At 34.1% G+C, this 27,262-nt stretch overlaps 2 protein-coding genes across 2 annotated transcripts; both read left to right on the plus strand.

Annotated features, from left to right (window-relative positions):
* Window positions 1-3,842: 3,842 nt before the first annotated feature.
* LOC143248075 (serine/threonine-protein kinase PAK 3-like) lies at window positions 3,843-23,588 on the plus strand. The gene is made up of 9 exons (XM_076496511.1): window positions 3,843-4,029; window positions 4,713-4,926; window positions 6,287-6,473; window positions 7,984-8,076; window positions 9,748-9,847; window positions 12,089-12,285; window positions 13,107-13,244; window positions 20,268-20,331; window positions 23,509-23,588. The coding sequence occupies exons 1-9, from the start codon at window positions 3,843-3,845 to the stop codon at window positions 23,586-23,588; spliced, it is 1,260 nt and encodes a 419-aa protein (XP_076352626.1).
* A 66-nt stretch (window positions 23,589-23,654) lies between these two features.
* LOC143248076 (putative protein-lysine deacylase ABHD14B) lies at window positions 23,655-26,150 on the plus strand. Its single transcript, XM_076496512.1, has 4 exons — window positions 23,655-23,728; window positions 24,268-24,340; window positions 25,024-25,192; window positions 25,970-26,150. Exons 1-4 carry the CDS (start codon window positions 23,655-23,657, stop codon window positions 26,113-26,115), a joined length of 462 nt encoding a protein of 153 aa, XP_076352627.1. The 3' UTR covers window positions 26,116-26,150.
* Window positions 26,151-27,262: the final 1,112 nt, after the last annotated feature.

A 27,262-nucleotide genomic window follows, 5' to 3' on the forward strand; every position in this document is an offset into this window, starting at 1 on the left:
GAGTTGCTGGCAGAGCTCTAGGCCACAGTGACTTGTAGTCCAGTTTTGATGAATGAAGACACAATAGATTTCTAGCATAAAACATCAACTTGCTCCCAAGGAGGTGGAAGAGAGGACAAGGAGGACGCTCAGTGCCTTTGTACACTTGACACATAGCTATTTGATGCGTAGAGTAAAGGTCAGCTTACAGTCAGTGATAAGCCCCAGGAACATTGCTTCAGGGATCACAGGAAGCACAGCTTCTCCCAAGACAGAGTTCAGGATGGGAATGAATACAATATTTGTAGCATGAATGCATACAAACGCTTTTAGAGCGAGAAAAGGTAAAACTCTTTGCTGTGGTCCACTTCAATAAATGAGTGAGGGCAATCTGTTGCTACCATTCAATGAACCTCATAATCAAAGACTGTCACGAGAAGTAGAAGCCACTGAGATAAAGACTACTTGCAACTGTAGGAATGAATTGTCCGCTGATGGCATTAATCTTTATAATGAAATGTGCGACACTCAAGACACAGCCCAAAGGAACTCCAAGTTCCTGTGGGAAAGAATGGGAAATTGTTAAACCCACACGGACTTTGAATCACCAGTCCATTAAAAATGTTTAATAATGGATTTGATTGGAAGTCTCGCAAGATGGCAAACCTCCACGTAGTGTCATAAGCTTTCTCTATGTAAAAATACAGAAACAATATGTTGTTGCTTGAGAATGATTCCCGGATTAACGTTTCAAGTCAAATCATGTGGTCCATGATGGAGCACTGTCATTGGAGCCCAAACTGTATGGGCAAGAGAAAATTATTTAATTCAAGGAACCAAAAAATGAGCAAGAAAAATCCTCTGTAATATCTTACAGAGACCGCTCGTCAAAGCATTTGAGTGGTTGTTTCAAAGAATCTTGGAATCCTTCCCAGGCTTGAAAGTGAGAGGCGGTAGCATTTTGCCAAGCATCAGGAAAAACATTCTCCTGCCAAACTCAGTTAAAAATAACCAGAATAATAGCAAGAGAGGCAGGAGAGAGATGGCATAGCATTTTATAGTGAATATCATCAGGTCCAACTAGTGTACTACAAGATCAATGAAGAGCAATCGTAAGTTCCACCAGCATAAAGGGTGATTATGGTCATAGAGACGATCAGCTCAAAAGAAAATAGGTGACTGCTCTGCTAGTATGTTGATGACTAAGAAGTTGAGGGATGAAGCAGAAGTGCTAGATGCACGAGAAAACTTTCACCTAGGGTATCTGCAATTTTCTGGCCATCAGAGAGCATGATTCAAAGGGGCATAAGTATACTATCCACTGATCTTTCAGATCTGAAACAACAAGGAGTTCAAGAACATTGATATGAAGAGGGCAAAAACTTTTGCAACACAGTCTTGAAGAGAATACATCAATGAAGACATGCAAATTTGGCCATGTAGGAGGAAGTGGGATGTTCTCCGAGACATTAACTTTGCCCAACCGCAATAAGGCTTGTCCATAACTTTAGAAGGGGATGGGAGAATTTAACATCCTGAGCATGGTTTCATTTATCGTGAAGAACCCATTGAAGGGACCACATATGAGCCCCATACAAGGTGTGTCAAAGGAGTTAATGAAGACATCATCCCCTAAAGCAATTTGATTAAGCAGCTTCGAGAAACAGCTAATGAGTATGATTAGCCAACTCTTGTTTGGAATGAGTACAAAAACACCAGTTGCCAGAAACAAGTAAAAACACAATTCCAAAGAATAAGATACAGAGAGAGGGCTTCTAAAATGCAATGGTGCTACAGCCAACCCCAAGGGTAGAGCATGAAACTGTATGTTACCCAATGATAGAGAACTAAAGATATGGATGATAATACTCTGATACAGGATTGTAAAAGATATGCATTGGAGATGCCCAGCTTAGTCATCCAAAGCTGAAGAGAGAGATCTCACTAAAATTTAAGTTCGGATTCCATAATTAAGCATGAACATGTTTATTGACACTGGACAAGTTCATGACACTCCTTGCTTGGTCATTTTTGGGGCCACAAACTAGCGGGAGGAAAGGCCTCGAAAACATGGCGAGAAAGATTCGATAACCTCTGGTGTAAAAAGGTCATTTTACCACCTCTGAAAGATGCTGGCACAGAATGGGATCCTGAGGAGGATAAAAGGAAACAGGTACAATGAATAAGGGATGAGGAGTAAGAAATGGGTAATGAAACCTTCTGATAATACCTTGATAAACTTCTACTAGACCTAAACGCATCAGGTAGGCATAAGAACTGTTTGTGATGAACCATGTGACTTCAGGAAAACCATGAGTAGTGGCACCAGGGGAAGGAGGAACAGGTCAAGGCTAGGAAGGGGATAGTTGGAAGACAGGAATCGGTGCCGTGCTCGGCTCTGGCTCAGACTAATGGGTCACCAGGTGAAAAACGGTGGATTATAATATGTAACAATTTTTTTCTTTTTTTTCTTCCTGGACAGAAAGTATTATTATTTCACTTGCTTATGCCTAAAATAAATGGAAAAGACATATTTTCCTCTTCAAACTTTGCTTTTGTGACCTGAGTTCCCTGTACCCACTCCGCCAGATACGTGAAAGTGATTTACATTACAGTCGCAAATCTCGAAAAACTACTCACTTTTAAACATTTTTGTTTATTTTTGAATAACTTCAATATAAATAAATGTAAATGTCGATTCATATGTTGTTTTATTCAGATCTTATGCAAACGAAAATGTGAAAATTTGCACGTTTTTACATAGAAAATAAGTTAATTTCTAAATGTCATTATCCATGTCACAAAAGCAAAGTTTGAAGGGAATAATGGCTATTTCTTGTACTTTTACAACATAAGCAATTAAGAAATAACACTTACTATCCACGAACAAAATTTGTGTTACATAGTGTTATTGCCAATGTGGAAATAAGGAGTGAGAGGACTTTCCCAGAAAACTCCTTCATGTTCCTGTGAAAAATCTCAGACAAGAGATGGACCGAGGAGAGGTACTGCAACAGAGTCATCACAGTATGACAAAGACAGGAATAGTGAATACTCGATAGATGAATGGGAGATTTGTGATCTACCACTCCAACACCCGAACAGGCAGAAGTGAACCCTACCATTTTTTTTTGTCCAGACACGAACAATCTATCCAATGTTAAGAGAGAGAGAGAAGGAAATGATCCATGGCACGAAGGGACGAGGCATACTGATGCTACCACCCAACTAAGAGGTAAAGTGCTCAACACAAACCCAAATATCAAGTAAATGAGGTAGAGAGGCAGAACTTTGTGAAAGGGAAAGACTGGGACGATAAGAAGTAGAATGTAGAAACAAAACATCTGGTGAGAAATAAAGTCGAAAAACAAAACAAATGAAAGTTGATCAGAATCCTCGGGAAGCGTGTGAGAAGGCATGGCAAACTCGGTTGGGATGAAGAGAAATGATCAAAATCCCTTTCAGACAAATGTTGCCCCGTATAATGCTCAATTTTCCTGTGAACGAATGCAAATAAATAGCTTTCTTGGTTGCTTACACCTATGGCTCGAAGTATGACATCACATAAATGAGAAAGATCCGAAGTAATACATAACGTTAACTTTGGAATTCGGGCTTGAAATCGAACAAACAAGTGAAAAATTAAAACACTAGTAAATAAATTTTTTCAAAGTCAAAGCGGAAATTTCTTGAAATAAATAGTAAGTTACACTAACGTCAACCACTCTAAGCAGAACTTGAACAAAAAGAAAAATGTCTAAACTTCATCATTACCAAAAAAAAATTATGTTTCGATAGTGGCACATAAGAGAGAGATACATGCATGCGTAACGTGACGGTTGTGTATTCCTATTGGTGGAAAGATGACGCATGATGATTTGCGTGGGAGATTTGTTGAAATCTATGATTTCAATCAGGCCCGACGAGAGGGGGTCAGGGGGGCCAGTGCCCCTGGGTCCGGGTGTCGAGAGGCCCAGGAGGACAGCCTGTATATAATGCTTTGCCAGCTGTTTGTGGAAGGGGGCCTTAATGCTTGCTGTCCTGGGGCCCGTAATGGCTCTCGACGGCCCTGATTCCAATAGGTGGGTGCAAAAGGCTTGTGGAATGTGTTATAAAAAAATCGTCTATGGAGGGCAGAACAAAACAGGAAACGCTAATTTTGTGAGAGGAGGAAAGTACCTTATTAGAAGATTAAAATAACTCTGAGACTTACGGGTAGTGTTTTACAGTATTTTCTACATTTAACAATGTGTAAAAAATTGTTTATGGAAGATAACAACTTTTATTCAAACATGGGTATTTTTTTATAGGAAGAACAAATTGAGAAAAATGTTGTGTCCACTAAGAGGGATGATACAAATTCAAAAACTCTCATCCATTTCGTCAGGAGTCGTTTAATTAGAAACACCGTAAGAAATATCCAGTCTGTTTTCTTTTGATATCAGTATTGTTACACAAGCATTAATGTTTGCTTTATCTTTTACACCTGTGCAATACAAATGACATATTTTATAATGAATTATATTACAAGTTAAATTGTTTAACCTCAAGGTGGTTCATAACTTTAATGGTATAACTTAGAGCATTATATACAGGATTTTGTTTATTTTTCAGTCTTGTGATTACATAATTCAAAAGCTGCTCTTTGTTTACATCACTTGTGTCAGAGCATTGAATTTTCAGTTACTTTCTAAATATACGTATATCATTGAGTTGGAATTATTACTTCATAGTTGTAATATTAATGATTGCATTTCATTACCAGTGTGCAAAACCTGTTGAAAAAGAGGGAGCATTAAATAATTGCTCATCTTTTGGATTTGAAACAAAAGATCTCAGAATCAGTAACAATATGACGTATGAAGACTTTCTACAAAAGTTTAAAACTCGAGTGTCAATGGAAGATCCGTATACGAAATATACCAATTTTAAAAAAATTGGTTATGGGTAAGTTTAAAAAAATAATATATTCCTCATCAGCTTTTATTCGTATAAACTTAAAGAAAAGTATGGTAATTGAATAGGGTAATTACAATTATTAATATTTGAATTCAGGTTTGACGTTTTGTATTGGAGTTGGACCGAAGTCTGAGTCCAAAGTACGAATGCTTAAAACTTTGGCATTCCACTCGTAATCCCAGGGTCGCAGGTTCGAATCCCCGTCGCATCAAACATGCCCGTTCTTTCAGCCGTGGGGCGTTAAAGTGTGACGGTCAATCCCACTTTTCGTTGGTAAAAGAGTAGCCCAAGAGTTGGCGGTGGGTGGTGATGACTAGCTGCCTTCCCTCTTGTCTTACACTGCTAAATTAGGGACGGCTAGCACAGATAGCCCTCGAGTAGCTTTGTGAGAAATTCCAAAACAAATGCTAAATTAGAGACGGCTGGCGCAAAAACAAATTGCAATATCATTCTTTTCCAACCTTCCACAAAGTTTTAAGTTTGTTTGTTTTGAATTTCTCGCATAGCTACTCCAGGGCTATCTGAGCTAGCCGCTATTCGTTGGTAAAAGAGTAGCTCAAGAGGTGGCGTTGGGTGGTGATGACTAGCTGCCTTCCCTCTTGTCTTACACTGCTAAATTAGGGACGGCTAGCACAGATAGCCCTCGAATAACTTTGTGCGAAATTCAATTTAAAAACAAACAAACCACTATATGTGATGCAAAGGACAGGCTGGTAAACCCATTGGTATTGAAAATATGATTTAACTTAGAAAATATACAAATGTTCAACATTAGAAACACCTTGCCACATTATGATCTATCAAGGAAAAAAATTAGTTACAAGTGGGCAGTGTGATTCATCTTATCCAAATACAGCTAGTATATTTTACATCAACAAAACTTTGCATTAAAAATAACTTGTCCCAGCAAACATAGTCTCATAGTTCAGAAAGTGTTATAAATTATTGGATATTTCGATGTAAAAGGGGAAATTTGGAGATTACGAAGAATAAAATTACACCATAGAAAGGGTTACAACGTATATTGAGCAAAGTAAGCCATGTGTCATTAGCATTGTTATGCTTAAAAGCATGTATTCATAAGAAAAAAAGGATTAATTTATGCAGGTAGGCTTATCTGAATTACAAAATTAAAGATTCAAAACTAACATTACATAATGGATGTATCTTGAATGTAACAGGAGAACAGAAATACTGTATAATAGTGTAAATATACAGTATTACGACCTTACAAAAATATAAGGCTAGAAACATGTGAAGGCATAATAATTTTATTACAAGAATACAGTGATGTCTTTGTATCAGGTAACCAGCACACCACAGATTATAATGTTTTTTATTGTTTCAGCGCTTCAGGAATTATTTATAAAGCGTCAGAAATTGGCACTGGTAGAACAGTTGCTATCAAGCAAATAAACTTATCCCATGAAAGTAAAATTGAACTGTACATCATTGAAATTCTTAGATTAAGGGAACACAAACACCAAAATATAGTAAACTACATTGACACCTATCTTGTAGGTGAAGAACTCTGGGTAAGTGTTCATAGTGTTACATATTACTTTATTTTATTTATAATTTGACATGTTATAATGTATGGGTTAAGATACTGTCTTTATTAAATTAATTTGTTTATATTGAGCAACATGACAAATTTAAGAAACGTTTTGTATGCCACTTTCGCAGATCTGATTTTTTCTTAATTGTGATTATAAATAGTTTTAGAGGAAGGATTGTGAGTTGGAGACACATCTGCTTCAGTTACAATAATTTTTAATTCATTCCATATATGTATATATATTTAGAATAACTTTATACTTGCATAATGTGTTCCTACCACATTATCTCTCACCAGCATAGGGCCTGGCATGGCCTAGCGCGTTAAGGCGTGCGCTTCGTAATCCGAGGGTTGCGGGTTCGCGCCAAACATGCTCGCCCTCTCAGCCGTGGGGGCGTTATAATGTGACAGTCAATCCCACTATTCGTTGGTAAAAGAGTAGTCCAAGAGTTGGCGGTGGGTGGTGATGACTAGCTGCCTTCCCTTTAGTCTTACACTACTAAATTAGGGACGGCTAGCACAGATAGTCCTCGAGTAGCTTTGTGCGAAATTCCAAAAAAAAAACCAAAAAAACTCACCAGCATAAGGTTTATCTGTAACATTTTAGTTTATACCATTGCTTTGTTCATCTTCCCTGTAGGTGAGGTGAACGTAATTTTATGTATGGTTGTTGAAACTGTTTAATACAGGAAAAGTTGAGTTTGTTGAATTATTAGCAGCTTACATGATACAGTGTATTAGGAAAAGCTATAAACATTAAGTAATCAATTTTTTACACAAAATGCGATCTTACTTAATTTTTTATAACTGTTAGGAACCAGATCACAGATTTAGTCACCAATTATATAAAAGAATGTATTGAAAAATGAAAATTACAAATAGAAAAAGTTAACAAAGAGGTAGAAAAGTATTCTTTGCTAGTTCAACACTCTTAAACATGAATTTAATATATTTATCTTCTGTGAACCACGTAGCTTTATATATAATACTGGCCTGGCATGACCAAGCGCGTAAGGCGTGCGACTCGTAATCCGAGGGTCGCGGGTTCGCGCACGCGTCGCGCTAAACATGCTCGCCCTCCCAGCCGTGGGGGCGTATAATGTACGGTCAATCCCACTATTCGTTGGTAAAAGAGTAGCCCAAGAGTTGGCGGTGGGTGGTGATGACTAGCTGCCTTCCCTCTAGTCTTACACTGCAAAATTAGGGACGGCTAGCACAGATAGCCCTCGAGTAGCTTTGTGCGAAATTCAAAACAAACAAACAAATATATAATACAAATCTATCTTTTAAAGAATACTAAAGAGCTATTGTTACTTTTTTCCAACTTCATGAATAAATTTTTGGAAGAATTTTGGTATGAGTATTTGTTAGAAATGTCATTACTGACAGAATCCTAAATCAGGAAGTAAAAATTATTTTGTGTTACTGGTATGTATGATTTTGGTAAAGAACAAAATGTAAGTGAAATTTTAAATTCCTTTGTATAGATTGTAATGGAGTATTTGTCCGGTGGATCACTAACAGATGTTGTAACAAAAACTTCCATGAAAGAAAAGAAAATTTCAAGAGTTTGTAGAAAAGTATGTGAGATTGATTGTTGTTAATTGATGTGTTCTACAGAAGAGATCCGATAATTGTGTGTTACTTAAGTCTGTTGAATGATTATTCTATTTCCTTGCAAAAACTCTAATGAACTATGTTGCAAAAAATTGATACTTCCATAAACTTTCATTTCTACAGTGATAAAGAACAATTTAAATAATATTTCAGCTGGTAATAGTGTAATTCCATCTAAAATTGATGAGGTTATCATAGTATAAACTCCGTGAAGTTATTTGAACTTACAAGAAGTTTCACCTCCAGTGCATTATATGGAAACACATCTTCAACAAGTCTGCAATTGTTTTTCTAAATTTACCATTGGCAAGTTTTAACTGTACTAAATATCAGTCTCAACCACGTTAAAACGTAAACCTTTGATATTAAGTGCATAGTATATTCCAAAGAAATAAATACCAGAAAGACTTAAAAAATGGTTCAGTCTGAAAATAGGTTAAAACATTACAATCTTAGAATTAATTTTGCACAAAGTAACAAAAAAAAACTAGTTAAGGTTGTGAAGAACACGTAATTTAGATACTACTGAAGGCAATGGTTTAGTCTTTCAGGAGCGAGTGGAAACGTAAAATCTACCATTATGTTATGTAAGTAATATTCTACTGATAACTTTGTTTATATATAATAATAAAAGGTTTGTCTCTGTGTATGTAACTCTGTATCTCCAAGAAGAAAGAGCACAGAGACTCAGCTTTGCACCCATATTAATGGAACCCTGAGGGTGTGCATCTGGTTATTAATTATTCTTGTGTATATTTTTAATGAGGTAAACTAGTGGAACTACACAGAAAAAGTATTTTCCTATATGACAACTTCTAATTTATAGAAAAGTTAATACATTTTGATAACAATGGGCTCAAACAGTGGTATTTATGTTGTGCTGTTTAGCAAGAAAGATATATAGGGTATACTTTCGTGTTAAAATGGGTTCAGAATACATACACACTGACATAATAATGTAGCATAGGCAGACTTGAGTCTTTACCATTTCATTATGAGTTGAAGCCCACATGCCATGGAACAATGGCCAATCTGTAGTGTAGAATATATAAACGTAATAACTTGTGCAAAGCTGGGTACCTTAGTTTGTATAAGAACATGTAATATATAGGGAAGCTAGTGCACTTTGATAACAATGCTTTCCAGCAATGGCTTTATGTCATGTTACTTGGCTAAAAAAGTATAGTCTGATATTGTTGTTAGCCTGTGTATAGGAAATATAACATGACATGTATAAATGACAGAATTGGGAAAATATTTGTTTATTTCTTAATTTATCGTCTCCATTCATTAAAGATATGTGTTTTCTATTAAAAGTATTCATGATATAACAGAAAATACCTTAATTCAGAAACAATTTAAGATTAAAACTGCACAGAGGCAATCCCTCAAGGTTGTTGGTCTCAATCTATAAAGCCCATGTTTTTTTAATGTCAGGGCGTGAGAAACCAACTAATATATCAACATAATAACTTGTGTGAAGCCAAATACTTTTCCTAGTTATCAAAATAAATAGCTTTAATATTTTCTTCTTTCACTCAGAATTTGTACTCTTGTCTCCATATAAAGTTTCAAATATCTGATATTTATTTATTAAAATATTAATAGTTGAAATAAATTCATATTTCATTTAGGTTCTTCAGGGATTAGAGTACCTTCACCTTAATCATGTTATACACAGAGATGTCAAAAGTGACAATATCTTACTTGGAACAGGTGGTGAGGTAAAATTAGGTAAGTTTTTAGACATATGCCTTTGTGAAAATGCAGTTCCAAATATTGTAGCTTGTTTGTAACAAAATTTCCTTTAAGCATAGATTAGTTGACAATGCATCAGCCTTGTAGTTTCATTAAAACAGAAGGTTTTGCTAGTGTTTGCCAGTTGAAAACAATCTAGTTAAAGTGATGTTTTATTTTGAAAAAAGCAAAATATTTATGTGTGTACATGTATATATACTTATGTATTTATATATATTAATAAAGGTAATATTTCTTTCAAGGTATTATAAGCCAGTTATATAAACATAGCAAACACAGAACAAATATAGAAATTGTTTTTAAAGTCTGTCTGTCTAAACTTTAATTTTTCAAGCTTTTGCTGTTAGAAAAACAAGCTAATTGTGGATGGGTTTTTTTTCTCTTTCACATTCCTCTTTTGTTTACTGAAGATCAGAATGTAAAAAATATACATTTTGGGTGTATGTTTTACACACCTCTGGTTTTCAGCCACAGTTAACAAATTAAGAAATAAATAGAAGACACAACATCTATAGTGAAATTTTTTATAATAATGTTTAACTTATACAACATTTTAGTGGCTTACAATATTTAGATTGCAAAATTTAAATTATTTTATTACATGTGTAGATAGTGTTTGATGTAAACTTATGTCTCTTGAAATCCAGTCAAAATAATGAGTTCTGTTACTGAATAAACTGTTTATTGGGCTCCAATCGTATAATTGTTCCATATTCCTATGTTCATTACAATATACTTACAGTTATAATCTTATGTATCTTCCTAATTAATTTTTAAATTATTATATCCGCGTTTTCCTCTTATTTTTCTTAAATAGTTGTAATATTTGATATTTTTATATTAAGTTGTGGTTGTTTATTTCTTCATATTTTTTTTCAATATCAAATCCTTAAATATTATTGGAATATATTTTCTAGCTATGTAAAGCATTGAATATTGTTTACTCTTGATTAAATTATTTTTTGGTAAACGTCAATATAAAACGAAATAAAACCAACTACATGACATAGCTATGTATTGTGCCGTTAATCAGTATAACAGGCTTTTACATATGCTTATTTGCAAAAATACAACCATATGCCAATATCAAAAGTACAAATAACTTAATATACATGATTAAAGTCAGTAAAACCCCAATGAGACTTTAAAACTTGTCTCTTACACTTAACGTATTCTGACATATATCAATGTGTCATCCTCAAAGTGTAACATTTGTTTTGCAAAATAACCCTTAATTATACAATTACCAGATGACCAATTCATATTAAAGAACAACATTTCTATCATCCTTATTTCATAATTTAAATTTTCTTTTTAAACATCCATTACATACACATATTTGGTTTGTTTTTGAATTTCTCGCAAAGCTACACGAGGGCTATTTGCGCTATCCGCCCTTAATCTAGCAGTGTAAGACTACAGGGAAGGCAGCTAGTCACAACCACACACTGCCAACTCTTGGGTTACTCTCTCACAAACGAATAGTGGGGTTGGGCGTTATAATGTTTAGTGTGACGGAGATGTGAACCTACGACCTTCAGATTACAAGTGGAGTGCCTCAACCACCTGACCATGCCAGGCCAAACATATTTAATTTCCAGGCTTTTTTTAGAATTATATATAAAATAATTACTAGTTTGAAAATTGTTTATCCAGTTGGATTTTGCTTTTTTTTTAACACCAGCAACTTAAAATAACATTTTATTACATACTATTTATTATGGAACAAGTAATAAATGTATACAAAAAGGACAGATTTGTAGCAATGTTTTGTATGTTTGCAAAATTTAATTGTGCATTTCAATGATTAAATATTTCTATTTTACAATAGGAGCAGAATAGATTAGAGTTAACCACTGAATATTTATTTTATTAATTTATTTATAATGAATGATAGTAATTTTATTTTGTTATAAATTATGTCTGAACATTATAAAGATGGTTTTGTTATGTAGGTGATTTGATAGGGGAAGATTGAACAAAAATAATGCAAAGTTAATCTTGTCATGTGTTCTCATAAAAGGGATATTATATACTTGGCTAGATAAAGTTAAATGACTTTTTAAAACCTTAATCTTTTGTTAGCTAAGTTGGTCATATTGAACTGACTATAAAAGTGTAACAAGTTTTAATATGCTTTAAGTTAATTTTTGAGGTTGCCTAGAAATTCTTTACAAGTCATTTCTCTCAAATGATAAATTTCTTTCCACTATGCAGCCGACTTTGGGATATCTGCCAAACTCACCCGAGACCGAAATAACAGGAGAAGTAGATGTGGTACTCCCAATTGGATGGCCCCAGAAGTAGTAAAGAGAAACAGATATGGGCCAAAAGCAGATATTTGGTCACTGGGAATTACAGCCATAGAGATGGTTCAAGGTGAACCACCTTACTATGGTCAGAAAGAGTTCATGGTAAGTGTTGCTAGTCAATACTTACAGCCAAGGAGTAAGAAAAGATTGAATTTCATTTTTCATTTTATTTGAATTTCTCCTGTTTCTCTTTTTTTTTACAGGTTGTTTAGGTTTTAAATGTTATAAAACCACTGAATTGGACAAAGAAAGTTAAAGCATTTGAACAAAATTTGTTTGATACATCTAATTGAGTCTTCCTGTGGATACAATTAGTCTTTCATCAGCAATTTCAAGATATTTTAAGAATTTGGGTGCATTAATAACTTATTTTAGTAAACACAAATGTTCCTACATTAATGTTCCTCATATAAACTACCATTGTTTCACAATACTAGGATTCTTAAAACACATTCTTTTCACTTGAAAACACAATTGTATACTTTGGCCACAATGTCTTCCAGCAACTATAGGGAACAGCTATAATAAAGGCATAAATAAGGCTTTGTATAATATTTATACATACAGATGTATTAAACATAATGATGAACAGCACAACAATGGCAACAAGTATGAACATTTGACAAATGTTTATACAGTAACGAACATTTAATTCTTCAACGTTTTGTAATACTATCACCACCATACTGATAACTCTCAATAATTAAACAGTAACATGTTCAATCAGTAATGTTCATCTACCTTATAGTTATACTTTTGGAGCCATTTAGACATAGCTAAGGAGGATTGTCCAAACTATTTAATGCCAGTGTCACTAACAGTATTGGTTAAAATGTTTAATAGATATATATACATAATTTTTTTTGGTATCAGAATTATTTTAAACAGTTAAGTTATTCATCAAGCCACACACTCTTTTTCAGGTATATCATCTCATTACCAAAATTGGAACACCATTGATCATACAAAAAAAAGATTTGTCTCCAGTTTTTAAGAATTTTCTGAACAAATGTTTAGAAGTTGATGCAAGTAAGAGATGCACTGCTTCTGAACTTTTAAAGGTATGGTATAAATTACTGTTATTTTACTAGGATATTTTGTTCTACTTTGAACCTAACATCCTAATGTACACAATAACAAACAATATCAGTAAATGTAAAGTTCACTGTTATGCTTGGCTGTTCATCTAACAGAATGGGAGCTTCAATTTAAGATACCACCTCATAATTAAATAATGTTTATTTTGTAATATTCGTAAATTCCATACAATATCATCTTTTACTGGTGAAAAAATGGAATAATTTTTACATCCCTGATGAATGTAAATATTTTCACCCATAAAATTTTTTAACTGCATTTAAATCCAGCCATTCCAATTTATTTTAATTGATTTGTAACTGGGAGAAGTGTTTGAACTGAATAGTAATGTTTCTATGATAAAAGTTTTAACATTACACAACTCGGTTTTGTTGAAGTTCATTTTCAGATACTTTAAATTTTAATGCATTAACCATTGATAGAAAACACTTGATTTTTACTTTATTTTGTACAGTTCATCTAATAGGTAGTTCTCTATACATATTAGTCATGACAAAAAGTTGTTGAGTGTTAACATTTTTCCTTGCCATCATTCATACATACACATGGTGTACATGCATAAACAACTTATATAAATACAAAAATACTATTCCAGTGAAGAAGGATATTAATAACTGTTTTATATTTATGTGTATGAGTTTAATAAGATACAATTTGTTGTATAGTAGTAAGAGTTATTTACCCGTTTGTTGTATTTCTATAAATTTTTGCAATAGCAAATGTTTTAAATTCAAAAATAAATAAATGACTCACTGCAGTATTATGCATTGTAAATAGAAATAATAATAACTGCGTTAGTGGGTTATGTAAATTCTTTTAAAAAAAGACCATTTATACATATCTGTGCATATCTTAACGTGATAAAGAATATAAGATCATTCCATATTTTTGAATACTTTCTTTGATGCATGAGTGAGAGAAAACTAAACAAATCTACTAAAAATGCATGTACATTAAACTCCCATTGGAAAACAAATATTTATTTTTGAAAATGTTTATAAGTAGTGTAAATATTTGTTTAAGTAATTCATGTAAAAATTCATTTCTTTAATGGTTTGAGGAAAGGAATTAGAAGAACCTTGTTGATTTTGTTTTCTTCTTTATTGCTGCTCAGAGTTGAACTCTCATGCCAAAGTAAGGAAAGTTCTATAGCATGTCATATATTGTTATACAATTGGGAATTGTTCAAGAAGATATAGAAATACTTGTAGGGCTGCTGATGTGTTGTAACTTTTATTTTTCTAATTTTTTAATGCTCTTTATGATAAAGTATGTGCAACATTTTCTATCAGTAGAATTCAAATCTGAAGACGTGCTTACAGTGGAACGGTTGAAAATAAATTCTTATTGATTCTTGTATAGTTTTCGTTGGATTTACAGACTTATAAAACTTAAACTTTTTCCTTTTTCAAGCATCAAAGATTTCATCAATGCTAAGAATGGTTTAGTTGTATTTCAGTCCAACTTGACGTTTTAGTGTAAATTGTGTTTGTAAAATTTGAAGTTCAATATATGGAATTATTTACTCTTAATTTGCCAGCATGTCATTAGAGTGCTGTACACTGGTTTTGTTTTGGAATTTCGCACAAAGCTACTCGAGGGCTATCTGTGCTAGCCGTCCCTAATTTAGCAGTGTAAGACTAGAGGGAAGGCAGCTAGTCATCACCACCCACCGCCAACTCTTGAACTACTCTTTTACCAACGAATAGTGGGATTGACCGTCACATTATAACGCCACTACGGCTGAGAGGGCGAGCATGTTTAGCGCGACGCGGCCACGAACCCGCGACCCTCGGATTACGAGTCGCACGCCTTACGCGCTTGGCCATGCCAGGCCGACAAACTGTTTATTTTAAAATTATAAGTAACTACTGTGGTTTGTATCGTAACTCATAACAAGTTTTTATTAAAGACTTTCATGCTATTGTAGTAAGTTGTAGATCATTAATACTTTTGTTTTGAGCTTATTTACTGATTACGAATATTATCTTATTGAACCTTACAGCCTTTACAGTAAGGAAGAATATTCTTGAAACAAGCACAACGTTTCGATCACTGGTGTGATCATTTTTGAAAACTTGAGAATCATTTCACCAGTACATGTGTTTTTCTTATAGCAAAATCACAATGGGCTAGATGCTCTGTCAACCGAGAGGAATCGAATTCCTGTGTTTAGCGTTGTAAATTCGAAAACTTTTCGCTCTCCCGGTAGGAGATCGACCAACCATTTCACCAGTGATTTAAACCTTGTGCTTGTTTTATAAATATGTTCTTCCTTACCGTAAAAGCTGTAATTTGTATTATTATAATTTTCGATCATTGTTGAAATGATTCTTACGTTCGTGTGATATAACAGTGTAGTTAAGAATAAATTAACTTTAACGCTCTCCTTGACTCTGTTGTAAGTTTAGAAGCTATTGATTTTAAAACGAACATCACGAGACAGGAAAAGGTTTTTATTTGTTTATTTATTTATATTTTGACGAAAAAAAAAGCAACAACATCCCGTTGCAGTCATTGTTAAACTGTTGTGGAAATTTATGAGTTTTAACTGGTTATTTGTTTGTTTTGAATTTCGCGCAAAGCCCTGGAGTAGCTTACCATCAAGACGCTTCTGTTCTTCTCCAGTCCAGAGTATGTACGCTGAGTCTCATGAATCTTCTCTACACCTCTGCCGTTTGCAAATATCTTTACTGTATACTTCAAATCTTCGATTCATACAACAGCATTCCACTTGCGACTGTGTTTTCTTCCTCAGTAGTCCATGTTTTGTTCATAATAGATGGTATGCCATTGTTTCTTTTGGCCTTTATATCCAGGTACAGTTGGCAGAATTTGGTTTGTCCTTAGATGACGTTGCTGTCTCCACTGGTCAGTCCATCCCACCATGGCTTATTACCATCTCCAAATGTGGCTTTTCTTTTGGTCATCTGAAGAAGTCTTGATTGGAAATACCGTCTTCTATTTGCCAAATATCTTTCAAACCATCCTTCCATTACTATTTATACTGATGGTTTGAAATCAAGTGACTCTGTGGGCTCTACCATGTGGTTTGGTGGTTGCACACAGAATCCCCTCTGCAGGTTTTATGTTCACTGCCGAATTGTGTACTATTTCTTTTGCCCTCAGTGATAAATTGAATAATTTACTGATTGACTAACTAATTTTCTCTGACCTTGTTATATCATTAATCTTTTTTGCTTACTACACCAAACTTCTAGATATTGCATCATCATGATGTAATGAAAAGCTTCCTCAAGTAAACAAACATTTAAAACAAAATATTAAATACACAATTTTTAGTACAGAGTCCTTTTTAAAGTTTACGACCCTCAATAATTTAGTGTTACGAGGAACAGATCGTGTGATTATACGCATTACTTGTATTCTCTGTCAGTTTACTGTCTAAATATAGGTTAACATTCAAACATAAATATTTTATAATTTTCTTAGCTGTTTTTTATGAAACGTACACCTACTGGATCTTTGGATGAAGTTGATGCTGACTGTGTGAGTTTACAAATCGTATGATTAAAAGTTGCAGGCTCTTACATTGTGATATTATCAGATACACTGATTTCACAGGACTGCAACTAGGTATCTTCCTATAGCTAGGGCAGTTGTTCTAACAATTTGTGCAACTAGCCTTCTTTCCTGATGTATAGGGCCCATGCTTTTAAACATGTCTCAGTCTCATCCTAACATTGTAGTTTCAGGTAGGTAAATATAGTGATAATGACTGGTAGGGTTGTCAGGAGTTTCAATCTTAGTTGCCACTATGATTGATAAAAAACTACTTGTGTGAGGTAACTTCATCACTGCCAATGTAAATGTCTTTTGATATACCTATGGACATTTGCGAAACTTCAGAAATTAAATTGTGAGGTACAGCCACAGGTAGACTCAATTAGCATGGTAAAGATTGATGGTAATTCAATAGTAGTTGGGTCCTCATCAACGGGGTCTGCCAGGTCAAACCTGATGTCTTAGAATGGTTGTGAAGGGTTTCAGGTAGTTTATCTTATTAAAGAGTATATTATTTTATAAGTTTCTTCTTTAAAAGCATAGAAACGAAAATATTCAGTACAAACAGAATGAAAGACAAACATAATTGACTAATTCAGAAAACAAGAGAGTCAGAAGGGTTAATTGCTTGATTTTAAATTTTAAGAATCAGGATTAAAATGTGAGGTCAAATGTATTTTGATTCACCTACTCATAAATATTTTGATTTGATCCAATCAAACTATCTCCCGTTATTGTCACTCAAAACATAAAATGTGTTCCCACCTCCCCTGATATAGTCTGAGTATTTCCTTTACTGTCATCTTTTGTATCAAAATTCAGTCCCTGCCGAATATTTCAATGTCAATATTAAAATATTTTATCATTCGCGTCAGTTAAAATAACACTCTCACAATATCTTCAAATAATTCTCTACTGGTAAGTAATGACAAATATATTTTTCAAATTCTTAACATTCAGATGAAATTGTTAACATTCTTGCTCTGAATAGGTAAAAGTACATATGCCATGAACTTTTACAGAGTTACGTTCAAAAATTTAATTACACTACTTTATATTCAATGCATATGAATAAACTTGGTGTCGAAATGTAGTTAAGAAATTAAAATGTAATATCATATAAATTTTACTTTCTTAATTTTAAAATAAATAAATTCTCAAGCTTCCCTTGTATAAGTATATATGTATTTTCTTATAGCAAAGCCACATCTGGCTATCGTCTGTGTCCCTCAAGGTGAATCAAACCCTGATTTTAGCGTTGTAAATCCGAATAATTACTGCTGTCCTACCGGCGAACTGTTGCATGAAATTTGTTCTCTGGGTCTTTAACTTCTCCAATTTACTTATCAACTCTCACTGAAGTATGGAATTTAACGTGAATTACTTATCATAATAGAAATATTACTAAAACAAATTCTAATTTTATATCTTTCAATCTTCTTAATTTACTGAGACACAAACAAGAAAGTCAGATACACCTGCCACGCCCACCTATTTCATCGTCTCTTTCACAAATTGCCAACAACCGACATAAAGACAAAATCTTAATCCATTAAATGACGTATAATGTTACATTGTTCTCAGTACAAAGTACTTTTAATTTCTGCTTCAGTTTGAATGTTTACCTTTGAATGCTTTAGCTAGAAAGTCAGTTAAATTACAATAGTTATAGGACGCTGTTTTCTGAATGTTACATTCTGTATTCTTAGATACACAATTTAAATAAATAAACGATACATGACGTAGTAGTACCATTGTTATGTGTGATGTTATTCAATAGCATAAGTTGTAATTTCTACTAAAAGTGTGCTAAATTTCGTGAAAATACATATAAAGCATTAAAAGTCACAGCATGGAAACTTGAATAGTTATTTTGTTGTTACAAGATTAGTGTTATCCACTGAGACCCTCTTTATGTATTGATTCGTTCGTGTTATACAACAGTTATAGGTAACTTTGTACAATATCCACACATGTGTAAAAGACCACAGATATACTTATATATTGCCATATGCACGTGTAATTATTACACATTGTCGCAAACTTAAGACAGCCTGCCTCTGGCTTGTGCAACATTGGCTATGTTCTAGCTATGTTTGATAATTACTGTACTCTATTGTACTGCCAACTATAAACTGTTAAATTCAGTACATTTTGATATCACAAAATAAATAATCACTGGCATAATTCAAATAAAGTAAGGTTTCTCTAATCAAAGTGATTAATATTCTCTAATCAATATTTGTCACCACACCACATATATCAACGCACATTCAAACCAACCTATGATAAATATCTTACCAGATGTAACTCTTGTAGCCAAACTAACAAAATTGCACCACTCCTCAAAAGACAAACCACTTCCTTCAGTTGGCATTACAGAAAAATAAGTAAAGAAAAAACAAGGACTGTTCGACTAAATTTCATAACAACCTGATTCATATACCATTCTGAGAGATCACAACTCCTTCACTGCACGTTTCAGTAACATGAATGTTTGCTCGCTCTCCTCATTTTATCTAAAATACATTTCAACTTCAGTGAGAACTAATAATGTTGCAGTGATCTATGAAAAGTTGCCCACGAATCATCATTAGTATAACGTAAGACCAAAGAAACTGTGGGTATCTTGCTTGTTTATAAGTTGAGATAAGTCTTGTACAGCTGTGGTCTTTGTAGTGTCAGTGACCACTCCTTCTATACTCATAATATAATCAAACGATTCTACCACCATGTACACAAGTACGTCATTAACTAGTTTCAACTTAAAACCTGCCACTCTTACTCTCTGAATTACGTGATCAGGTTTTCATACATTTTACTATACTAGTACTACAGTGAATCAATATGTTGCAATAATACTGCTCCTAAATGCACATGTACCACAATATCTTACCAGATATAACTCTGCAAACTCAACAATGCATCTCTTGGTTGGCATTAACGTGCACATTTTCTCCATAACAAGTGTTTGTTAGTATACAAATAAGTATACAGTTTCATAGTATACGTCAGATATGTCATCATCAACTCTTCTTTAATTTCTCAGCTAAAGACCAATCAATATCTTTAAATCTCATGTATGTGTACCAACTGTCTCCCATTGCAACCAAACTTCAGAAGTTGCAAGTTCCAAAGTGCACCAGTTCAGTTCAAAAGCATGGCATGATGCAAATTTTATACAAAATATTTTGAGTGATAAAGAAGTTTTAGGTCTGTTCTTGTCATATAGTATCTGAATTCAAAGTTTAAACTATTGAACCAACATGCTCCTTATAATTTGTCCAGATATTGAAATATCTATGATAGTTGAAGGCTGTCAACATAAGTTACAATTTTCTCCCATTTACAATTACACTACATTTACAACAAAACCTGGCACAGACCCTTTCTTTCTAATAATCACAACTGTAAATGCCCAAGACTGCGTGCTCCATACTTTAACATTGACTATATATCAGCACCGGTTTATCCAAATATTCAAGGAAGTCTATTTATCTGTTTTCAGTCAGACACGTGTCAATTGTATCTACCTGACACTGAGTTACCTTATTTAACCTCAGTTGTTATCTGATCTCTCAAATACGTTAGCACATTTATCCAACAAATCACAGAGCTTCTGTTACAGTGTTAAAACTAGAGTTTTTGCACAATTCTTAATCAGCAAATTCAAATATATAAATAATCATAAGACATGATGGAGGCAACAAGAGAAATACTGTTAGCTTCAATCACCTCGAATTCATTCACCGTGCAATATGTGAGTGGAAAGTGAATTAACAAACTAACCATACTTTCAGAACTACATTGGGACTTCAGCATTCCTTGTACAGATTACTGTATGTGCTAGTGTTGCTTGATTTCTGGACAGTAAACAGTACACTTCATATGTTGATGACTGTATCAATTCATTACTTGGTACCAATGCATTGGACCTCATTTGTAGTAAGTCATGAAACACTACTTGTATAAACGTGGGTATTGTGATTCCATCCATATCATACACTAATGCATTCTATACATCCATGACCTTGTCAGCAATGGATGGCTTTCTCATGAAACATCAGTTCAGTTCTCACTCTCTCTTGTATTCTCACAGGAACATACTAATCATCACCAAGCCCTTTAAAAGCTAAGTTGGCCAACAAACCTTTAGGTGCAAGCCGTCTTATGAATTTCGCCCAAGTATGTAGTGGTCTTAGATTTAACTAGCTTTCTGAAGTTGAAAAAGTAGTAACTACTGCTTCATGTTGATTCTAATGTATTTGCTGTGTTGTTGATCAAAACTGATAGTCTCGTCTACCTTTCTGTAGGATAAGGCACATACAGTTCACTTTAAAGTGACCCAGCATTCATTCCACACAGACCATAACATAGTAGAACGATGAAAGTTACACCTACTCACTGGAAACTGATGGGTTGTGTTGCAACACCAGGCGTTTGGGTAGTTAGTTAACCTTTGGCCTAGCTCACACTCAATCAGTAGGACATTTTGTCTAAGGTACCACCACACTAGCTGCTGTTGTAAGTTTGATCTCTTGATTTCTGTTCATAGTTGTTACTTTAAACCTTATCAAAGCAGAAACTAACTTTATTAGAGTAAGTAAATCTCTCACACTCAAGTAATCCTTCATTGGTTCTCCAGATAGTCCTTAAATGAACTTGTCAATGAAGATCTGCCAGAGCCATGTGATGGTATATTTTAGTGTACAAATGGTACACACTACCCATTTAAATTATCCTCTATCAACTCTGATGGATAGCTCCTTTTTCTACTAAGTTGAACAATTGATACAAATTGTTATGACCGTATCATTACCTCAGAGTTGCATCTCACTCATGTGTCTCATAGAATCAAAGGCTGAAGTCCAGCCTAGAGATATGATTGCACTACCTATTTATGAGACAAGCCATTCCAAACATTTATCTCCATAAAGTATTTCGAGAAGTGTTCCACATCCTCATAAGACAAGTTCTCGATTGTTTTTTGTATGGTGTTCTAGAGTAGCTAGTTTTGAGTCGTCCCTCTCTGGGACAGCGGTAATTCTTCAAATTTACAACGTTAGAATCAGGGGTTTGGTTCCTCTCGGGGAACACAGCAGATAGCCTGATGTGGCTTTGCTATAAGAAAACACATACACTGTTTTGAGTCGCATATATATTTTCGATGCAAATCTTATTTGTTACACACATAAACGTAGGAGGCGAGGGGTATGGAGAAAATTGCCCCAAAATTCTCGCCCCAACAGTTTTCGAGCAAAAATCTCATAATATTCTGCAAAAGCTCCGTACATATCTATAGCTCTTATATTTGGAAATTTATTATGCCTTTCAAAACAATATATTACCCCACATGACATTTTCAGTTGCACCTTTTAACCTATTAGTGCAGTAGATTCCGCGTGAAAGTTACCGGCATCAGTTTTTCCAAACGACTATAAATCTTATGTATATAATTTAAAAGTTTATTTGATATTTTCGGGCAAAATTTATTTTCGCCCTCAGTCACAATCAAGCCCCACATCAATAGCCACACATCACTTCAGACTTACTTTATTTCACATTACTATTAACCTATATTCGCATTCCTCTAGGTATGTGTTGTTTCTCGTCATTTCTTGATCAGTCAAACTAAAGATAAACAGTATATTTTTGAAACGATAGAAATAAACTTGTATTAAATATAAACAAAACAATTATTCGTTATCTATAATGCAAATAAGCTTGCATTTTATAAAATTTTAGTATTCTCGAGACAAATATTGGCTCATTATTTTCAAAACGATTTGTGATTTATTATTTTATCATTCATCTGATACTCTATATGTTTCAACCGTTACTGACTGATGATTCATCTGGTACTCTGTATGTTTCAGCTGTTACTAAGAGATGATTTATCCGTTACCCTGTATGTTTCAGTTGCCACTGAATGATGATTCATCCATTATTCTATATATTTCAGCTGTTACTAAGTGATGATTCATCCGTTACTCTGTATGTTTCAAATGATAATGATTGATGATTTATCAGTTACACTGTATATTTCAGCTGTCGCTAAGTGATGATTCATCCGTTACCCTATATGTTTCAGTTGTCCCTGAATGATGATTCATCAGTTACTCTATACATGTTTAAGCTGTTACCGGCATGGTTAGGTGGTTAAGGTACTCTAAATCGTAATCTAAAGGTCGCGGGTTTGAATCGCCGTCGCACCAAACGTGTTCGCATTTTCAGCCGTAGGGGCGTTATAATGTTACGGTCAATCCCACTTAAAATTCCACGTAAAGAGTAACCCAAGAATTGGCGGTGGGTGGTGATGACAAGCTGCCTTCTCTCTAGTCTCACACTGCTAAGTTAGGTATGGAAACGTAGATAGCCGTTGTGTAGCTTTGAGCAAAATTCAAACCAATCATCTATTACTGGTCTATTAGTAACCTGTTACTGGGATGTTATTCATTTGAATATATTGTTGATTCTTGTTATAAAGTAATAATTCATAAGCTATAGTCTATATTTCATGAGTTACTGGATTATTATCCACTTGCAACTTCCAATGATATATTAGTTACTGGATTAAGACTCATCTACAACTAAGACTTATCACGACCTGGTGATTAGTCGCTCACCAATGGACTTTGATTTCATGAGGACTGTGCTATCTTGTGTTTAAGGTATTTCAACTGAGGTCTCCTCATATTGTAGCTTTTGACAAACTCAGAAGAGCTAATCAGCCTCTTTGGTTACTTCTGAATGAAAAGGGAGCCATTTGTCCTTATAATTGATCGTTTACTCATGAATTTTATTTTATTTTGATGTTCATTATTTTAATTATCCACAAGGAATACAGAATGATTCATTACCCATTGACCCCACCCTCCATGGACACTACCCAACTAGGACAGTGTCGCTATGCCATAGTTTTGTGAGTGTTATACCCAAACATTAGCATCAGACTTACTGCCCATAATACCTGTTGAGAACGTTCAACACCAGTACTCAGTTTACCTCTGCCCAAAGGATCACATGACTGACTTTAGGGAAAGCATCACAAGTTCACCCAGCTACAGGACTTTACAACCAAAGTGGTGTGTTTCAGTGCCTCCGACGCCTCTCAACCAATAGAATCCTCTTCTTCCTTCAAGGTCCTACAAGTTCCTCTCGTCATGTAAAGGAATCCACATCGAGAGGTAACCATTTGGACTTGTTTTAAAACAAGAGTACCAATACACACACAATATATTACAATGGTTTTATCTTAAATCTGAATAACCATCAACTTCTATATTTATTTATAACTTTACAACATGTTTGAATTATTAGGAAGAATTATATTATATTCATATTCCAAATCCACCAAGTAGTAAGTAGATGTAGATTCTGTTGTTCCATATTAAATATTTGAAGTAAGTGGTTGTATAGCCTGTTGTTCCTAATGAAATGTTTCCAGTAAATGGAATGTAGATGCTGTTGCCCCAAACGGAATTTTTCTGGTAGATGGAATGTAGATGATGTTTCCGCAAATGCAATATCTGTGGTAAGTGGATGTAGATCCTGATACTATATGATGTTATAGCTTGTGCTCGGTAACATACGCTCATTGTCAAGTCAAAATAAATTATAGATCTTTACATTTTGTTCTGTTTTATGACTCGGTGACACAGCGGTACCTCTGCGGACTCACAACGTCACAAACCTTTGGTCTTCACTTCAAACCAATAAACTCTTTAATAAAATAATTTGAAATATAACATTCATTTATTTTTATTGTGTGAATTGAAAACTGAATTAAACCTGATCGTCTAAGTGATTATTGTATTTTGTGTATGAATATATTATGTCGACTCATCATTCATTACTGCGTGGATAGGTACGTGTAATACATTTCGTGAAATATGAATTTCTTTTGTTGCTTAGAAATTTCAACTTTACTTGAAAATGAACCTGAAAATGTTTTTTAGAAGTAACATTTTGCCTCAAGTTTCACATTTGTTAGAACCACTAAAATATTGTTAGAAATTATAAACCACCTATATAATATATACATAGTGTGTAATTTATATATATATATTTATATTTAAAACAAAACAGTTGTTGGTAATCGTATCAATTTGACGTTTTGTTACGATTTTCTGAAAAAAAAACAAAACGTGTTTGTGATTTATATTCCGTTATTGTTTTATTTTTTTGTAATCATGTTTTTTTCATAACTGTAACCAGAATGTCAAAGTTTTCTACCGTGAAGCTTTACCTAAGGACACTTCCAATTTCCACATCTCCATCCTTCTACTGAACGGAGCAGCGTTTTCTTCCAAAACCTGGCTGGACCTGGGCACAATACAAGTGCTGGCTTCAATGGGCTACCAGACTGTGGCAATGGATGTACCTGGTGGGCTTTCAGTTCATTACTAACTTGACATTACAACATTTAGAGGTAGGTGTCAGTTCATTACTAACTTAACATTACAATATTTTGATATAGACTCCAGTTTATTGCTAACTTAACATTACAATATTTTGATATAGACTCCAGTTCATTGCCAGCTTAAGATTACAATATTTTGATATAGGTGTCAGTTCGTCACTGAATGAAGAGATAGGTAGGCAAGACCTTTATCATAAATTAAATTCTTTGTTTGTTTTTTAAATTTCACACAATGCTACACGAGGGCTATCTACGCTAGCCGTCCCTAATTTAGCAGTGTAAGACTAGAGAAATGTAGATAGTTAACATCACCCACCGCCATCTCTTGGTCTACTCCTTTACCAATAAATATTGGATTTACGGCTGAATGGGCGAGCATGATAGGTGTGACGGGGATTTAAACTGGCGACCTTCAGATGCAAGTCAAGCGCCACAACCACCTGGCCATTTTGGACCCTGACCAGTTGTGAATAGAGTTTCAAACACAGTCGTGTATCTCTTGTGTAGTGAAATATGCTATCATGTTAAGTATGTAATTAATTAGCATGTTCTTTCTTAGGAATTGAACGTTTTTCAATCTATCAATTGTGTAAATCTACAATTGTATTTCTTATTTTCGACATAAATGTGTTATGCAAAAGTTTAATCCTGGTAACCTTTAACCTGCAGTCTACGCAGCGCGATCTTTGTTTGTATGTATATTATTTACCTCACATTTATGTTTGAATATTTTTGTAAGAGGTTTCGGTAACAGCGAGAGGGCACGCATCTCTGACCCCGGCGAGTTCATTAACGATGTAGTTAAAGCCTTGAACTTGATACGTCCTGTGGTGGTCAGTTCTAGTATGAGTGGAGCTTTTGCTGTTCCGTACCTGGTAAAACATTGAATATTTCAGTTTTTGTCAGTTGTGATAAAGTAAAGCTATTCTCCTATATATTTTAATATTTTTTGTATGTTATTGTGTTCAAAGTATCATTCATCGCAAGTATCAAAACCCGAATTTTATTTTTTCAAGTTGTGAGACTTCCAGCTTAGCCATGAGAGGAGGGTATCTAATTATTTAATATATTTTGTAGCGAGTAATAAATAAAAATAATAAACTTTTAGATCTGTCATCAAAATGTTACTATTTCTTCTTCATGTAAACCATGTCTATCTGAAAGTAGAATGTAGCATCTAATAAACATGTAAAAGAAGATATGGAAATCAAGATTATCTCCCCCTCTCTCTACACACACGTCTAGTTTTTATTGTTAGTCTTCTGGAAATAAAGATTATCCCCCCTCTCTTTGCACACACGTCTAGTGTTTATTGTTAGTCTTCTGGAAATAAAGATTATCTCCCCCTCTCTCTATACACACATCTAGTGTTCTTTGTTAGTCTTCTAGAAAATTATCAATAGTTTTTTTATCATATTTTAGACTCCACTACGTTGGTGGTGTTTGGAGAGTATGATCGTGGGAAAAATTCCGCTCTGTTATGCTTGTTAGCCATAAGTCAAGGAGTTGAGATCCCCAGAGGAAACCATCCGGCTTATCTAACTAGCCCTGGACTTTGGCATAAACTTCTTTACAATTTCCTTCGTTATGCTAACAAGCTGGCAACTGAGACTCAATGAAAGCCAGCAGAAGCCAAAAAGACATCATACATATTTGAAATATATCTCACGATTTGTCAATTCTTGGCTGTGGATTGTAACAAAGAAAAAAAGAGAGATATTAAGAAATATATTGCAATTCATGTTTTAAAGTAGTTTTGTGTAGTGAGAACGTTTTTTTCCTTTTTTGCATTTGAATTGCAGATTCCATATTAATGATGTTGAGAAAAAATGTGCTAAAAACCTATCCATGAAGTGATAATAATAAATTTTATAACTATGTATACTGTTATACTGCTTGTGGGACATACAACAGTGGAAATAATTTGGAAATGTGCAGGTGATTCACACTGATGAGTAAAAGAATGAATAGTTGCATTTAAATGTCCAGCTTGTCACTCTTACAATAAATACAAATAAAAGTAGATACGTTCTA

The sequence above is a fragment of the Tachypleus tridentatus genome, chromosome 4, assembly GCF_004210375.1.
Source record: "Tachypleus tridentatus isolate NWPU-2018 chromosome 4, ASM421037v1, whole genome shotgun sequence".
NCBI classification, from domain to species: domain Eukaryota; kingdom Metazoa; phylum Arthropoda; class Merostomata; order Xiphosura; family Limulidae; genus Tachypleus; species Tachypleus tridentatus.

What these genes read in the sequence shown, in the direction of transcription:
- LOC143248076 (XM_076496512.1), top strand. Translation starts at nt 23,655, where the DNA reads ATGATTCATTACCCATTGACCCCACCCTCCATGGACACTACCCAACTA. An exon ending in CCGCAAATGCAATATCTGTG is followed by an intron (nt 24,341 to 25,023) that starts GTAAGTGGATGT and finishes AACTGTAACCAG; the next exon opens with AATGTCAAAGTTTTCTACCG. An exon ending in TGTGGCAATGGATGTACCTG is followed by an intron (nt 25,193 to 25,969) that starts GTGGGCTTTCAG and finishes TTTTTGTAAGAG; the next exon opens with GTTTCGGTAACAGCGAGAGG.
- LOC143248075 (XM_076496511.1), top strand. Translation starts at nt 3,843, where the DNA reads ATGACGCATGATGATTTGCGTGGGAGATTTGTTGAAATCTATGATTTC. An exon ending in TGCTTGCTGTCCTGGGGCCC is followed by an intron (nt 4,030 to 4,712) that starts GTAATGGCTCTC and finishes ATTACTTCATAG; the next exon opens with TTGTAATATTAATGATTGCA. An exon ending in ATGGTCAGAAAGAGTTCATG is followed by an intron (nt 12,286 to 13,106) that starts GTAAGTGTTGCT and finishes ACTCTTTTTCAG; the next exon opens with GTATATCATCTCATTACCAA.